The sequence below is a fragment of the Martes martes genome (assembly GCF_963455335.1).
Source record: "Martes martes genome assembly, chromosome: 14".
Taxonomy (NCBI): domain Eukaryota; kingdom Metazoa; phylum Chordata; class Mammalia; order Carnivora; family Mustelidae; genus Martes; species Martes martes.
In genome coordinates, this window is record NC_137902.1 from 83,914,083 (window position 1) to 83,930,970 (window position 16,888).

General features: G+C 47.4%; 1 protein-coding gene across 2 annotated transcripts in view; it reads right to left on the reverse strand.

The window, feature by feature from the left end:
* Positions 1-16,888, reverse strand: part of PCNX2 (pecanex 2) — a gene marked incomplete at its 5' end in the record, with an annotated part of 286,590 nt that overhangs the window by 235,135 nt on the left and 34,567 nt on the right. For both annotated transcript variants that reach the window (XM_080822822.1, XM_080822823.1), the window contains 4 exons: positions 4,878-4,971; positions 6,863-7,008; positions 7,145-7,292; positions 13,016-14,314. In XM_080822822.1, coding sequence (XP_080678948.1) covers positions 4,878-4,971; positions 6,863-7,008; positions 7,145-7,292; positions 13,016-14,314 — 1,687 coding nt within the window. The remainder of the gene's footprint in view (positions 1-4,877; positions 4,972-6,862; positions 7,009-7,144; positions 7,293-13,015; positions 14,315-16,888) is intronic.

Consider the following 16,888-nt stretch of genomic DNA (forward strand, 5'->3'; position numbering starts at 1 on the left):
AGGCAGAGTGTCATCTGTGCTCGGAGAGATGATTATTCCAAACGCTAGGATAGAGAAGGGCATCAAGGCGGAGAAGAGCCGATGCTTAGAGAGGAAGGGCTGAGAGTCGGCTCGTGTGGGTTTCGCAGAGCGGAGAGAGGAGGCACAGGGCCACGCAGGGGTGTGGAGGAGCAGGCTCGCTGCACACACCCCTGCCCAGACACGCACTGGGGACCACGTAAGGGCATCTCCATAGGGCATGTTTCTGCAGGAAGGGTTGCTCCCCAGGAGGACACAGGGTGCGGGGTGAAGGCCTGGGCTTCAGAGCGGGAGGGACAACCAGGAGTCCTCGGGCCACAGCCAGCCACACACATCACCTGTGGCCTGTGGTATTGCCAAAAAAAAATTAAATTAAATTAAAACCAATAACGTGAAATAAAACAGATTTTACATCTAAGTGTGGATTCTTGGCTCCTTTCAGAAAATACTGGAAAATCTGGCCGGGCCGGGCTTTCTGGATCAGGCCTAGACAGACGGAGGAGAAGCAGCAGCCCCCGCAGACAGGATAAACGCCCTCCGAGGGACGGCCCTGGCCGCCACGCCTACCCCCTGCCACGGGCCGGCTTCCCCTGTTTATCCTCCCTGCCTGGGAGCCACGGAGCTCTGAGTCTGTGGCCCCCGCTGGCGGAGAGGAGCAGGGAGGGAGATTTCCGTGTCCAGAGGCCACGAACCAGCCCCTGAGGCCGAGCACGTTTCTTAGACGGTCTTACTTCCTGGGCTGTGATATGGAGCGAGTATCGCTGTCCTCCGTTCTGTCGTGCAGGTGAGATCGGGTGACTCATGACTCAGCCAAGTGCTTCGCACCTGACACGTGTTTAACAAGTGGTGGCAGCCACAACCAGAATTACTGCCGGGAAATGCTTCCTTCGGGGCCAGGAACGGCCGCAACCGCACAGGAAGAGGCGTGTCGAAACACAGGTGCGAGGCGGGAGGGACCTGGCCCTTCTAGGTGGGAAAATCCTAACCTGTGGCCTTGCACGTGACCAGTGGCCTTCGGCTCGGGTACCATCCTTTACCTTAGAGACAGGCAGGACGCTCTCTCCCATGCGCGCCCCTCACACAGTGGTGTGTCAACATGGGGGTTAAAGTATTGTAGTTGAGGGGCGTCTGGGTGGCTCAGTCGGTTGAGCGTCTGCCTTCGGCTTCAGTCGTGATCCTGGAGTCCCAGGATCGAGTCCTCCATCGGGCTCCCTGCTCAGCGGGGAGTCTGCTTCTCCCTCTGCCCCTCACCCCGCCTGTGTTCCCTCTCTCTCGCTCTCTGTCAAATAAATAAAATATTAAATAAAATATCTCTGTTGAAACAGCCTACTTGCTTCTACCCTACTTACAATAGTTCTTCCTCCGTATAACCGATTCAAAGATACCCAGATCATCATTCTATCATGAGCTGCCATGAAAGCCAAGGCTTATTACGAATCCGAAGCAACAGCCTCCCGTGATGGGTGGCATAGCTCTCACTGTCCCCCGACCTGGGGAGGACTCTGAGACCGCCGGGATATCCAGCACAAGCCCGTGGAACAACAGTTTAAATCCCGAAGATCATCTGACTCTGCGGAGCATGAGCCGCTTTTCCTGCATGAGTTAAACAGATGGCGGCCCCTTAACCGCTTTCCCAGAACCACCGAGGGAACCGCGTCGATGCTATAATTCTGCTAAGTGAAGTGACTTGACTTTTGTTCTCAAGCATTAAGCAGGAAGCCCGGTCCATCTCCTAGGCCCAAATGAGCCATTGAATTGCCACAACACCCCATAACCAAGTCCCCTCTAAATGACGAACCTATTTCAGAGCACAACCGTCTGGGGAACACGGATCATCTCAGACACCGGCCTGCCCGCATGAGAGCAAACACGTATATTATCCCACGTTACCTGTGAAGCGCGACGAGGACAAGCTATGTGTGGCCGGGTGCCATTCCTTCCTAGAGCTCTTAAGAACCAGTGTCCTGTCAAAGTGCCTCGGAGAGAGGGCAGGTGGACAGAGACAGAATGTGGCATGTGAGGTGGTGAGCCAAGAAGTCTCCGCGGGGACGGTCACAGCCGAGAAACGTTAGTGATGACGAGGGACATTATACGAAGCTTTTCTTGAGGGCAAAGCTGCTTCTCCAAAACCTGATCATCATTCTCCTTAACGAAGTGTGGTAATTAATCTGATCGAACAATTTTACCAGGAACAGAGAGTCCTCAGGGGTCACCTGTTGGTTTTTGCTGCCCTGCCCCCGTCCACCTCACTCCAAACCTCCCTCTGCAGAGCCGCCCCCACGACTTTCTCTGTGGAACCTACAATCCAGCTCTGCAGCTGAGCGTAGAGCTAAGTCACGTCCTTGCCCTGGCAACTGGGCTCCGGAAACGGGGCCCAGCCAGAACCTATCAGACTCAAGGGGACTCCTCGGGGGTTTATGGGAAAGAGGCCTGGTGTCCTCACTGGACTTGAACGAGAGGAGAAAACACAGGCTTGAGGCTACAGGAGGCATCTTCTGACACCGGAGCACATGTCCGACAGTGGTATCAAAACACAGGAATGGGGGAACGGTAGAGAAAGAGACACGACACCGTTGGAAACATCTACAAGATGCCTCTGTTGAATGACCCCAAATCCGCGCGGTGATGAGGCCTGTTTGACGTGGATTGTCTCGTGTGCACCAGGAAGGGGTCTCGCTGCGGTGTGCATGGGAAAAGGCAGAGCTCGGGAAGGACTGACCCGAGACTCTGCCCGTGGCTACGCAGGGCTGCTCAGCACAGACGTGCAGCAGCCCCCGGCACCTGTGTGGAGCCCCGGCCTCACCGGGCAGAAAGCCCTCGAACTCGGAGGACAGGCCCTGTGGCAGACTGAAACCCGGGCAGCTCTGGGAATGGAGGGCAGGCCACAAAAGAGCTCGAATCTGGGGAGGAAATGCAGGGGGGATGAAAGAAAGCCAGACCTCGGGGAAGTCTAATAAAAAGGAAGAACATAGGGGAGAACGGGAGTCGGAGAGCAGCTCCCCAAGAGGCATGGCCCGAGGAGGTGGGGCCTCCTGGAAACCCTGTAGACATTCTCTCTGATTCTGATTTGCACACGCTACATTTTTAGTCTCTTGAGGCTCTGGATATGTGGCCTTATGCTAACGGGCATTACTGGCAAATGCAATTAAAGTACTACCGGGGGTGGGGGGGAAAGTGAAGTACATTTGTCCAGGAAAATAAAAATAAGAAAGTCTTGTACCTTTATTTTGGAATAGATAAGGGCGTGATAATTGTTCTAAATTTAGTTTAAAAAACACTACAGCTTCCAAGTAAGGATTGCAAAAAAAAAATGTGACAGCTTTCAAAGCTGTGTTCACACAGAATTAAGTATTTGGCTTGAGGAAGCTGCCATCTTAGAGCTCTAAATCCACGAAGCCACTGCCACGAAACGTCCCATGGGCTGGGGCCGAGGTGTGGATGGCAAACCTCCCTCTCCTCGCGGGTGGGGATTTGCATGGAGACTTGCCATGTTTCTGGTTGGAGAAGAACTTTGTTTTCTGTCTATTTTGACTGGAGTGCGGGCAGAGGGAGGCAGAGGGTGAGTGATGGAGATCATGCCCTTCCCCCACGGGAGTGACTCAGGGTCGGGGCCCAGGTGCGTCAGTGGGGCCTGGGGGAACCACCGCCCGCAGCACCCATCAGATCTGCCCCAAAGGCCGACCCCAGCTTCTCCCGCAGCAGGGACTGCAGGGGGGAACGCCCTGGAAGGGCGGCAAACAACATCCCAGCTGGAGAGCAGACAGCAAAGTCAAAGACGAACTTTCTTCCAGGCCCTTGTGAGGTTCCCCCTTCAATTTCCTGGGCACACCCCTGAAGGGAACTTTGACCTTGGGAAGGGGCCGTCAGCCACGGGATCTGGAATCAAGGTTCCCACAACTCCCTTTGAACTCTCCAGGTGTGAAGCCCAGGGCATTCCAACGGCACCACAAAGGACTCCCTAAGTCTTCAAATATACACACAAGTCTAATGACATGTACACGAGAAAGGTACTTCCACGCTTAGGGCAAGCCACAGAGGCACATTCATGGATTATGCTCAAAGACTCTTCAAGTCTGGGGGCGCCTGGGTGGCTCAGTCAGTTGAGCATTCGTTTTTGGCTCAGGTCATGATCACAGGGTCATGAGACTGAGCCCCAACGGGGCTCTGCGCTCAGCAGGGAGTCTGCTTGGGTTCCTCCTCTCTCCTCCCAACCCGCACCCCAGCTCCGCTGCTCAGGCACATGTGAGTGCTCCCCACTCTCTCAAAGAAAGAAAGAAAGAAAGTTGAAGTCCAGAATGAACAATGAATTCAGTCCGCCACTGGTAAGACCTACAACTCGCCCAGCGCTGCCACGAACCCAGCCATGTTCCGGAGACACAACCTAATTTAGTATCAACTTAATTAACATAATTTAGAAAGTTAGTCAATCCATTCTGAAGGAAGGAGAAAAGAACAAATATTCAGATCACCTATCTGCAAGACAGCCAGCCTTCACCAGTGCAGATGAGCCCTAACTACGTTTCCGGTCCGTTCCTCGGGACACATTTAAGAATGTGTTCTTCTCGAGCTGCGACAACGTCTTCCCTGAAGGGAGCACTACTGTTTGCATAGGATTCCTGTTTATGAGTTGACATTCGTTGTTGGACGCAGCTACCATGAAAACGGGTCAGTTTATTTTTTATTTTTCTACAACATCAGATTTTCTTTCTCGCACAGGAAACCCACAAAGCTTTAACACGTACAGACGGATTAACACCTTCACCCTCCACCAGGATCCTCACTTCATTTGCAGTCAGAGGAATTTGCATGTCCCCCAGCAACACGACAGCTCTGGAACCTGAAACCAAACCTCCACCTACCGAGCATGAGAGAAACTGTCATAATTCGATGGCGGGTGCTGGAAAGGGCCTTCTCTCGGATTGCCAGACTTTAAGTAACAGGATCTAATTTCCCCTGGAAAACCACAAAATTTCAGCAAAGAATATTAGACAATTATTGATATCTGATCATTTCAGTTAAATTTTGTCACGTCAGAGGGAACTCATTTTAGACTGTTTTAATAATAATCATTGGTAATCTAGGTCCATTCTTTCTATTTTTTCCACAGGATGTGTAACTTAACTAAGAAAATCCTCTTGACATACCTCTCTAATAACATGCTTAGACAAGCTTGCCTCAGTTACCTAGACTTAACAGCTTTTCTTCAATTACTTTGCACTATCTCTTAATTCACTTTTGTATACATTTGACCCTGGGACAACTTAGGGGTTAGAGGCACCGACCACCCACACTGTTGAAAATCCACATAGAACTTTTGACTCCCCCAAGACTTAATTACAAACAGCCTGCCTGTTGGTGACCAAAACCCTTACCCATAACATAAAGTCAACTCATACACAGTTTAAATGTATGAAAATAAAATAAAATGAGAAAATAAAATGTTATTAGGAAAGTCACAAGGAAGAGAAAATACTTTCACAATCCTGCACTGTATTTATCCAAAAAAAGCCCGTGTACAAGAGGACCCGCCCAGTTCAAACCCTGTTGTTCAAGGGTCCACCATATTCTCTTCTGTTCGCTGTTTCATCATGGGTCAGTCCCACCGGCGTGAGCCATAACTGGGGAGTTTTTGTATCATGCGCATACAAAGGCTTATCAGGTGTGACTTTGCTTGGTGGCGTGCATGAGGCCATCCCCACCTCAGAATTCTCCGATGAGCCCTGGGGCAGCCCGAGCTGACTGGTGTGTCAGCCCCGTAATGAGGAAAAGCCAGAGATGGAATTAATTTGTAGAGTTAAATTAGCCTGCTAAAGAGGTTCAGGGTGCTGAGGTGTGAAAACCAGTTCGTTTTGTAAATGTCAGTGGTCTCCCCCGGAAGAGGCTTTAGGAATACCTTCTCCAGGTGACACAGGAGTGTAATTAACCAGCTGGAATGGAGACTGAAGGACGGGACCTCAACTTGGAGGCTCCTGCCACCAAGAGGTACATTAATAAGGACAAACCGCAGCCCCCTGGAGGCTTTGATAGAAGTGTTAATGTTGTTCTTTATAATGTAAAAGACTCCCTTGTATTTCTGCAGATGCAAAAGCACTTCAGTCCTTAAACCACTGTTCTGCAGATACGGTAACCTCCTAGTTTATGATTCAAACCTGGATCATTTATCGAGTAAAATAACAAACATTAACTGATCTATAAGGGACTTAAAAGACCCATCCTGAAAAAGCAAGGACCTATATATCCCTTATCTACAGAACTTTGAACTTGCCACTTAATATTCTTTCTTTCTTTTTCTTTCTCCCTTCCTTCCTTCCTTCTTTTTTTCTTTTTCTATTTTAAATCCTTTTTATAACAAGGCACTAAAAATATATATCAAGCTCAGATGTTCAACATACATCCAAGAAATATTTACTAGGTGCTAGGCATTGCTTTCCTAAGTTCACAGTTGTGAGGTGGACAACATCATTAATCAAATCAAAGGTCAATAAATAATCAGAAGCTATAATAGTATCAAAGAAAGAGAAGGATAAGGTGTTCAGAGACTGAAAAGCATAGGAACCTGATTAAGTCTGGGGAGTCCAGGGAAGTTTTTTCCTGAATAACTGTCTTTAGAATTAAGATATGAAGGACAAATAGCACATTGTTAGCACAGGGATCTGCTATGTGCAAAGGCCCTGAGGCAGGAGGGAGCACACTCTGCTCTAAGAACATTATTACATGTGAGCCAACACAGGACTAAGTCTTCCTGTTCCACAGTCTAACGCTGAGCCTAAGGGACCAGGTGGGCCTGAGAAAGCCCCCAGCTTGATCCCCTCTTCCTCATTAGTGCAGAGCTCTAGAGACTTACCATGTTCATCAATGAAGACATGCATAGCGTCCACGGACATCTCATCTTGCACAGACGTCTCAGGCCCACTGATGACTTGCAAGACAGAACTATCTTGCTGGGAAGTTACCCGGTAGATTATTTGTCTCTGTCTACTGCCCTGGAAACTTAACATATACAGACGTTTCAGACACCATTTGAACTCCTGCTCATCCTTAACAAACCATTACAAGAAGCAGCCAGTAAAATGAAGCTCTGCACGCTCTGCACCACCACGAAGCTAAGCAAGTAAGTTACGCTCACAGGGTCGTGATCTTGGCAGGCTCCGTGAGTGCGGGGCTGGTGCTGGTGTGGTCCTGACTTTGCATGTCCGGTTTTCCTTGCTTGGAACTGGGTCCATTAGGCTTTTCACTTTCCTGGATTTCCTCCTTTTTCTCATGGGAGCCGTTATCTGGAAAACATTGGTTTGTGTGTGAACATAATATTAAATAAGAAATTAATGAGAAGGCGCTTGGAAATAAGGTACCAAAACTGAAACAAGAATAGATAGAGGGGCGCCTGGGTGGCTCAGTAGGTTAAAGCCTCTGCCTTCGGCTCAGGTCATGATCCCAGGGTCCTGGGATGGAGCCCCACATCGGGCTCTCTGCTCAGCAGGGAGCCTGCTTCCCTTCCTTTCTCTCTCTGCCTGCCTCTCTGCCTACTTGTGACCTCTGTCAAATAAATAAAAAAATCTTTAAAAAAAAAAAAAAAGAATAGATAGAAAATCTATATAGCTGCGATGAATTCAGAATGTGTTTCAATCAATTTTAATTTTATTAATTATGAAATACCTAAATGTATTTGAAAAACGTAACTGTATCTATGTTGGAGACAAGTTACGTAGACCTCTACAGACAGCATCTATTTTATGCGCAGATTTTGGGATTCCCTCGACATAACTCCAGTGACCACTGGCCTAGCTGGTTGAAAATCACCCATTTAGATTACTTGGGCTTGAAAGGTTGATAGCTCATAAACGGACAGCATCAGATGGAAAATCAACTTCATAAGCAAACTTGGCTATTTTGGAGCAAGGTCCCATTTACCGCTTTAAAAAATCTTTTATCAATCCTTCCTTCTCACTCATTCTCCAGGTCTAGATATTCAAGGTAAAGGCGGACTCCGTCCCTCCATAAGGTAGACACTCAAGTCTGGCTGACTTTACACAACAAACTTGGCCCCGTGGAAGACACAGTGAGGCCGTACTCCTGTTCCTTGACCTGAGAGTATTTTAAGGTGAATAAGGATGCCAAGAGCAATGGGTACAGATTGTGGTCATTTGAGTTTTTACGATCCTCCTTAAATAACAGGCCAAAGTAAGTCTTAGCTTGCATCACTACGCACAACAGAATCCACCGCTAGGGCTCCGCCCTTCCTTGTCTGAGGATATATATCCCAACAGTTGTTTTTAGGGTTACAATGACCGCCCTACTCCCAAGACCAAAGATCCCAAGAGCTACCTTCCTCCAAGGAAATTGTCTAAAGAACACAAGTGAGTGGTTTGAACCTCAGGCCCTTTCGAGACATGCCATTCGAAAAGCCCACCAAGATCCGCCGGGACCCTCAACAAGTAAAATGACACTGGCTACCCTGAGGTATGATGAATCACATCATTATTATATAACAAAGTTTTCACCCTCAGACTTCGAGAGAAACATTGCTGGTTTCTATGTGAGTCCTGGAGATACACATTCCCAGCACATCTGTGAAAATACCATTAGAATCGTTTTGATATAGAAATGTTTGCCTTTCATTTGACAGCCTGTCAAGATAGAAGTTTTCACAGTTTTCAAGAAACACATTTGTGAGAAAGTGCTATCATAACAAGTGGCTTTGGCCAGTGATCACATTGCATATGTAACTGCAGAAAGCCATCGCAGACCGCCCTCCCCCTCACACTGCATGTAGCTGGACTCGATTGCTCATGCCTCTTTCTCATATGTTAGTCTCTTCTCTTAAATGGGTACATTACATATGGCAACATATGGACTACTTGTGTTCCTTTTTCCCTTGAAAATAACACATTAACAAGAATTTCCTGCCTATAAAAAACAGTGCACGTGAATTGTATGTAATTTAAAACTACAGAAAAGAAAAAATTTTAAATCACTCTGAACCCCACCATGCTAAAAACAGGAGCCAATTTCCTACGTAGTACACCAGCCATCTTTTTTTTTTTGGCAAATATACTTTTCTGTTTTATAAAAAATAAGTCATAATGTAGATACTTAATGATTATGTTAAAGTACAATAGATATTTAATGAGAGTAGATATTCTTCTATATCATCTAAAAATGGTAGTTAGGTAATATTACATTGATACAGCATAATTTACTGAATTAGACCCCTATTGTAGTAAATTTAGGTTGTTACCATTCTTCCAAACTTTGGATAATTCTTCAAAAAGTATCTCTACCTACATTCATGATTATTTTCTCAGAAATTCTAGAAGAGATTGAATATGAAATAGGTAATGGCCAGATGCCCAGCCCAGGAAGCCAACATACGATGTGTTAAGTCAGACTTGTAGGAAGTCAGATCATTATTTTTAGCAAACAGTCCAGGAAGCCAAACAATTACCCTTGTAATAATTGGCGCAAAATGGCCAGGACTTGATTAATTACTGAGAGCTTCCCTAATTTTTGTCCCTGCTTCCAGCCAAAGAAAACCAAATACGTTCCCATGACCAATCCCAAAGGATGCTCTAATTAGCCTGCTTCTAGCTCCCCAGCCTCCGGTCAGAGCACACCTGAAGCCTTCCCTCTCTCCACTACAAAGCTTTCCCACTCCTCCTCCTGCCTTTGAGTCTCTGCCAAAACACGGGGAATAGTGGCTGACTCCCTTGCCGTCGCAAGCTCTGAATAACGTATTGCCTTTGCTTCTTCTCATTTGAGTGGTCTTGGTTTATTCCCGCAGAGTAAAATAAAGGTGAATCAAAACAAAACAAAATGAAAACACGGTTTAAAGGCTTTTGATAAGAGGGTGGTTTTTCATAGCCTAGAACCTTGATATATACCCAAGGCCTGAGGATAATCATAAAGCCCTTTGCGGAGAGGACCGGGGTTGGAAATATAAGAATACCATAGAGAGAACTGAGAAATCATGTATATTACAATCGTGTAAAGGTCAAGCATCATTTCGCTATCAAGCAGGGGAAAGATGAGGACACATCGCCTAGGCTGCTGATATCACTCAACACTGTCATGTTGTTTTAGAAACACATTCTGAAATTGGGTTTTTAGATTCCAACACATAGCAAGTTACTATGTAGTGATCAAGGAGCAGGGAGATATTATCGATCGCAAAGACACAAGGCACCACGGAAATAGCATTTAATTTGCCACCCTTCATTCTTGCCGTCCAACAACTAAAAGACTTGTGTCCTTCTCTTTCATCCTTCAATTAAAAGCCTCTGTCCTTCCCTGGAGGAGGCAGGTAATCCAGCCGGTTCCTCCCTCCCTGTTGTACCCGCAGACACCGGACAATCAAGCCTGTTCTTTCTATAGAAAACCTTATAGCATCCCTAATTTCTTTGCACACCCCTCGATTTCCAATTTTATACTCTTTGGATTAAGTGTGGTTGGCTGAAAAATTCAAGAAGCGCAGGAACTTGAGAACACAAATCCAATAAATCTTATGTATGGCCTGAGGGGAAATTCGGAATAAAAGGCTGAAATTGATCAAGGAGCAGGACTTTTCACATACTTTCCTGATTGGGTCCTCACAGCACATCTGTAATATATCCTTATTCTTGCTTTACTGAAAAAATTGTGACTCAGACGGAGTTAGTAAGTTGTCCAACCTCACCCAGCCGGTACGGCAAAACCAAAACCTGGCCCTGGGCTCGGAGGCGTTGCAGCCTGTGCTCTGTCCACCATACACACTGTGTCCTGGGCAGACGCAGTGTATGGGTCAGCGCTGTCCAATACGGCAGCCAGCGGCCACGAGGGGCTCTTTAAATTCAATACCATTAAAAATTCAGTTGCTCAGCTGCACAATACCCATTTCAAGTTTTTAACAGCTGCCTCTGGCTACTGGCTACTGTACAGGACAAGCAGATAGGGGGCTATTTCCGTCGGACGGTGCTAATCTAGATGCATGAATATTTATATAAAACAGATGAAGGCCTAAATCCTGTATCAGAAAGATTTTTTATCTCCCAGTAACCAACGCTTTCTTACACTGCTCGGGCTTGTTAAAATATTTGTCTGAATTTTTCCTGTTCTTCTTACTCTCTATTGAAAATCTTAGATATATAGACATAGTAAAACAAAGAATACATTCACTTTACATAAGTTAAATACCCAGACTTAATGTGTTTTTAAGCAAAGGTGGGCCAATTAGCAAGTGCAGTAATCTTTTCGGCAGAGCACCGGAGAAGCCAAAGAAATGAGCGATCTGCTGGCCAATGCCAGCACGGAGGCAGAGGGGCCTCTGGCTGTCCCAGAGAGCAGGGACCAGCCGGGGCAAAAGGACAATTCTAGCACTAAGGGCTAAGAGCTACAGCAAAAGAAAGGCGCTGCCAAGTGCAGATGCGGCTACCAGCGCGCGATCTTACCACAGAGACACTATTTTACCAGACACGTAAGCAGAAATGTACTCAAAAATCACAGGAACGTGGACATTTATGATGTGGGACACAGAGGCAGAAGAAAATTATTAAATTTCCTTACCCACTGACAAGCCCTTGGAACAGGCAGAGTGACATTCCTCTGGGGACTCAACGACCCCCACCTTAACACTTCGCTAAGGGCAAAGGGCAATCCTAGCCTGACCGACTCCTACCCCCCACCAGGCTCCTGAACTCTACTCTAACAACTCCTTTGGAAACTTTATCGCTAAACCCTCCAAGATTCATGATGACAATCATTCCCAAGCATATGGCCCACTGATATACATCTATAGGATCTCACGAAAAAGTTTTATTGCTGGTAAGAATAACCTTTTTCCCAACAATAGCTAGCCCCTCGAGGTCCTGGAAACCTTGCTTCCAAAATTCCTCAGAGACTTACCCTCCCCAGCTTGCAAGTATATAATGGACCACCCCTCACAGCCCCGGGCAGCAGGTCTTTCTGCCCACGGGTCCTGTCCCCCTGCTTTAATAAACCACCCTTTTGCACCAAAGATGTCTCAAGAATTCTTTCTTGGTCATCAGCTCTGGACCTCATCCCCCGAACCTCACCTATATTCTAAGACTTCATTATTCAAAGTTAAAAGATTTTGTAAAAACTCTAGTCCAGTAACACCCTTTTGCCACTGAGGCTGTTGAGCCCAGGGACACGAAGCAACCTGAAAAGAAATGAATCTGACATTCCTCAAGGAAGTAGAGCCTGTGGGAGCATTGGCTCTGGGTCAGGATTGCCTGGGATCAGAGCTCAGCTCTGGTACTTCTAGACTTCCTAGACTCACTGGGAAGTTAGTGAAACTCTCCGAGCTTCATCTGCAAAAGAGAAATAATAGCACCATCGCGTAAGGTTCTATGGAGAGAAATGAGTTAAGAGGTAAGTAGCTGCATAATCCATCGTTCAAACTGGGAACGCCCCTGAGGGTGAAAGGCGGTGCTATTGCTCATTGTCGTGGCAACATGCGGTACATGAGGACCCTCGGGGGCAAACCCCAATGTACAGTCATTCCTGTGAATACACGTGAAGTGCTCAGAACAGTGCCTGGCTCACACTGCGGGCTGCGTGTTTGTTATAGCTATGTTGACAAGTCGGGATGACTGCGGAGTTCTGCACACAAGGATCTTAAAATGGAATTCAACAGGAAAGTGGGTTCAGCTCACAGGACTGCCCTTTACAATCAGCTTTCCCAGCATGCATCTGCTCCATAAAGGGAGAGTACTCTCCGGTGAGTTCTTGTCGCGGTGATAAAATATAATTGCTCATTTCCTTGGAAATAAATATTGTTGCCTCCTAGGGAAGCCAAACATTCATTACTCCGCCTTAAATTTCCTGCAGGAGTAAGCCAGTGTTACACACGCTCAACCCACAGCTTCGTACCGGCCCACCTGGCAATTACCAATAATATCACCGAGCAGCAGTGACCCGATACTTGCAAAACCAGATCACAGAAGCTCATGAAGTAGGGATGGCCTCTCTGCGTCATCGGGACCCAGCTGACGTGGAACCATACCTCCGACAAGCCCGCTGTCTTGGTTCTGCTCTCCTGGGCCATTCCTCTGGCCGGACGCCGTCAGCTTGGAAGTATTGATTGATTCTAATAGGGAGACAAATTCCAGGAAGTTGGATTCATTTGGTATCTGTCCTTCCTTAGCCTCTAGGTCAGATTTGGAAGTTGGCATTGTTTTTTCTTTATCGTTGATCACTTCTGCGGAACTTTGACTCAGGAAGACATCTGTCCCACTGTCCACGCTGAGAACCCGGGTGTGTCTCTTTTCATGGCTAGTTTTACAAGACGATGGGTCAAGGTTAGCCTGCCCTTCCTCTGCCCCCTGGGACGCCGGGGCCTCGTGAGGTGCGAAGAGGGGGGTTGTTTCGCCGCGGCCTCCCGGGGAAGGACTGCCATCCTTGGCGGCATTTCCGCCCTCCCCGGATTCATAGCCAGAACACTGATTGGATGACGCCTCCACCATCAGTCTCTCTGGGGTCCTGTCACTGCCGTTGCTTTCGGGACACTTAGCGCCTCCTCCCCCGTCCTCGGAGAGCTCCAGGGTGATGACAGGAATTCTTACCGGCTCCGTGTTGGGAGGACTGGCCGCCGCCGGGGTGGCCGGCTCTGCATCGGACTTCAAACCGGCTCCCTCGGTGCCGATCACCTTCAGGTGGAGCGAGCTCTCCAGGTCCGTCATGGAGTTCGGGGTGCTGCTCATGGTGATGACGATTTTAATGGGTTCATGCAGACTCAGTGGGTCTCCAGGTTGAGAAGTATCAATAAGAGTGACGGCCACCTCGCTGTCCGAGCAGTCCGCGTCCCGGGTCCGGGGAGGGTCCCCGTGCCTGGTGGCATCCGGTGGCTGGCGCGCAGCTCTGGCGATCACCGTGTCGCACTGGGGGCAGCTGCTGCTCAGGCTGTCCGCAGGTGACTGGCTTTGCAACTGTTCCCGTAAGGAGCCCTGAGCATAAATCACAGGTTCCGGACTCAGGACTGAATTCTCACTGCCCCAAGGCTGGAAGGAAACATCCGTTTCTAGTAAGTCGTACTGAGACAAGGACAGGTGTGGCAACTTCTTCAAGGCTTCCTTCTCCACTAAGCCGCCCTCGGATCTGTGGCGGAAAGGGGGCTGCCCCCTGCCTCCTCTCTCCTTCCCTGTATCACTGACTCGAGTTTCCGCCACAGCTGGCCTCCTGGGTCCTGCGGGCGTGGTCACGGGGTCCGGTCCGCGTTCTTTAGAAACAGGTGAGCTTTCCCTTTTAATACCAGGTGAGGTAGATGACACTGGTGCCACCGCGTGGTCTTCGGAGAGAACGACACCTGAAACGAACAGCAGGAACTCGCTTAGCTGCCGAGATAGATGACTCATGTCCCCGCACAAGGCCTCCTGATAAGGAAGCTAAGAGCCGCCGGCAACCAGTGTGACTGGATGCTTATTTTTAAAATATCGCCTCCACTGTGAAATTGCTCTTAAAATCTCTGCATTTAAAGTAATAATTCAGGCTTTTAGATTTTGCTCTTTTTGTGGCCTTGGGAGGCCGACTGGTTTCAACACCGTGTTCGGGACTCCCCATCGGAGGGGTCCTGGCTCTGCTACTTACTGGCCACGTTACTTTGGGCAAATCACCTAATCCCTCTAAACCAAGATCCTCAACTGTGGAGCTACTGACATTTTGGACCAGAGGAAACTTCGCTGTGGGGGCTGTCCTACGCATTGTAGGATGGTTCACAGCACCCCGATTTCTACCTGCTTGATACCAGTAGCAACTCTGTCCTCAATCATGACAATGGAAAATGCCTTCGGAAATTATCAAACCTTCCCTAGGGAGAAACCTTCCCCCTGCTCTGACCTTCAACCTCCTATCGGTAAAAAAGGAATAATTATCCCAACCTCTTAAGACTGCCACAAGGATCTATAAGGAAAGACATGGGAAGCGCCAGGCCAAGGGCTTAGCCATGGGCTTGCTGGGGCCTTGGTTTGAGGAAAATAATAACCTTACATTTCTCATGTGACTCATATATTTTCACAATATTTCTAAATGGCATCTGCAAGACTACACACTTACGATGGTGGCCGAAAGTGAGCTCTGTCCTCTCAGCCTCCCTGTACCTGTTAATGACCCTGTCATTCATTCTCTAATTCTCCTAAGCTTGAAATCATGGGGTAATCTTTTGGATGTTCTTTCTTGCCTGGCTTTATGGTCATTCGATTAGTAAATACCCTCAATTTTCCTTCCCTTCTATCATGAGGACTATTCTCTGGAGGCCCAAGGAGGCCCAGAGTGGGCAGGAGTAACACTTCCTCTCCTCTGCCTCCAGGCACACATTGGGAGAAAGAATTGAGCACAAACTCTGGGCATAGCTCTCCCACCTGGAATGTTCTTTCTCCTCACCCACTGAAGGCCCCACTCAAGGCTTTTCTCATATCTCTCCTTCAACATATAACTTCCCCTGATCACCTAAACCACAAATAATCTTTCTTCCGAACTCCTTAAGCAATTATTGTCTATAGAACTAAACTTTGCTTACCATAGGCTTTTTAAACTATAGCTTAATTTTATAGATTAAAATTATCTTCCTAACTGGATCGCACAGAGTTCTAGAAGAACAACCATAGTTCATACTCACTGAATCCTCCAAAGAAACCAGCCTATTATTCTATCCACACTCAAGAATGTTAGCTAATGATAACAGTGAAGATTATTTCACTTTGTAGTGACCTTATGCAGGTTATCCTACTACAGAGTAGACACCTTTTCATGGAAATAGAAGAAAAGAAGGGTCAAGAAACTTGTCCCAGTTCACCAACTACTGATGGAGCTGAGACTAGAGCCCAGACCCTCTGGGTCCTGATCTGACCCTCCTTTACTCCTTCACAGGGCCTGTGTGTGTGTGTGTGTGTGTGTGTGCCTCCTTTACTTTGCCATTCAGATCTCAACCTGAATACTGTCTCATCAAAGAGGCTTTCCTTGACTGCCCAACATCAAGTGCATTTGTTGAAAATACTGCATGACAAATCCAAACCACCAGGCAGGGCCTCAGGAACAAGGTGTTGGGTTGTGTCTACAGAACACATTCATAATGGATTTTTATTGCTTCATTACCTCCCACACCACACAACTGAGATTGTACAGATTAATAAACCAAGACATCTCCTGACAGATGAAAGATCACCCCAGGTTTTAAAACAGATAAGGACTTAATGCAAAGATCCTGTGATGGGAACTCGCTTGACGTGTTTAAGGAAGAGAGAGAAAGTCCATGGAGCTGGAGTAGAAAAAGCAAAGGGAGAATGAGACTCGCAAGAGAGATCAGCAAGCCTGGCAGGGTCCATGTATAAGCCAAAGTGTGCAGCTTGGATTTTATGCTAAGAATAATGTGAACCCAGCAGAAGTTTTTCAAAGGGGCACATGACCTGAACTAGGTTGTTAAATAGAACCCTGTATGAGGTTCTGTATGAGGGATAGACTGTGCAGAAGTATGAGAAAATTCGTAGAAGAGAAGGGTACTACAAGACCCCTTCTTCATGAAGAAAAAAAGATGGAAGAAGAAAGACCAGGGAAGAGGCTGTTGCAGTTGATGAATAATGGTGTTCTGGACTAGGCCAGTGGTGGTGGACATGGAGAAAAACAGATAAATTTGAAATACGTTTTGGAGTAAATTGACAAGACTTGCCGATAGATGAAAGCTACAAGTAGCGAGGGAAAGACAAACCAAGGAAAACCCCTTGATTCTAAAGCTTTGATAATGGGATTTGTGATGGGACTGTTTATTGAAAAGGAGAACACCAGAGGAAGTACAGATTTAGAGAAAGCAACTGGGAGATCAAGTGGTGATCCATTTAATATAATTAGACAACTCATCCAGGAGGAAATGGGTGTAAGCAGCCGGCTG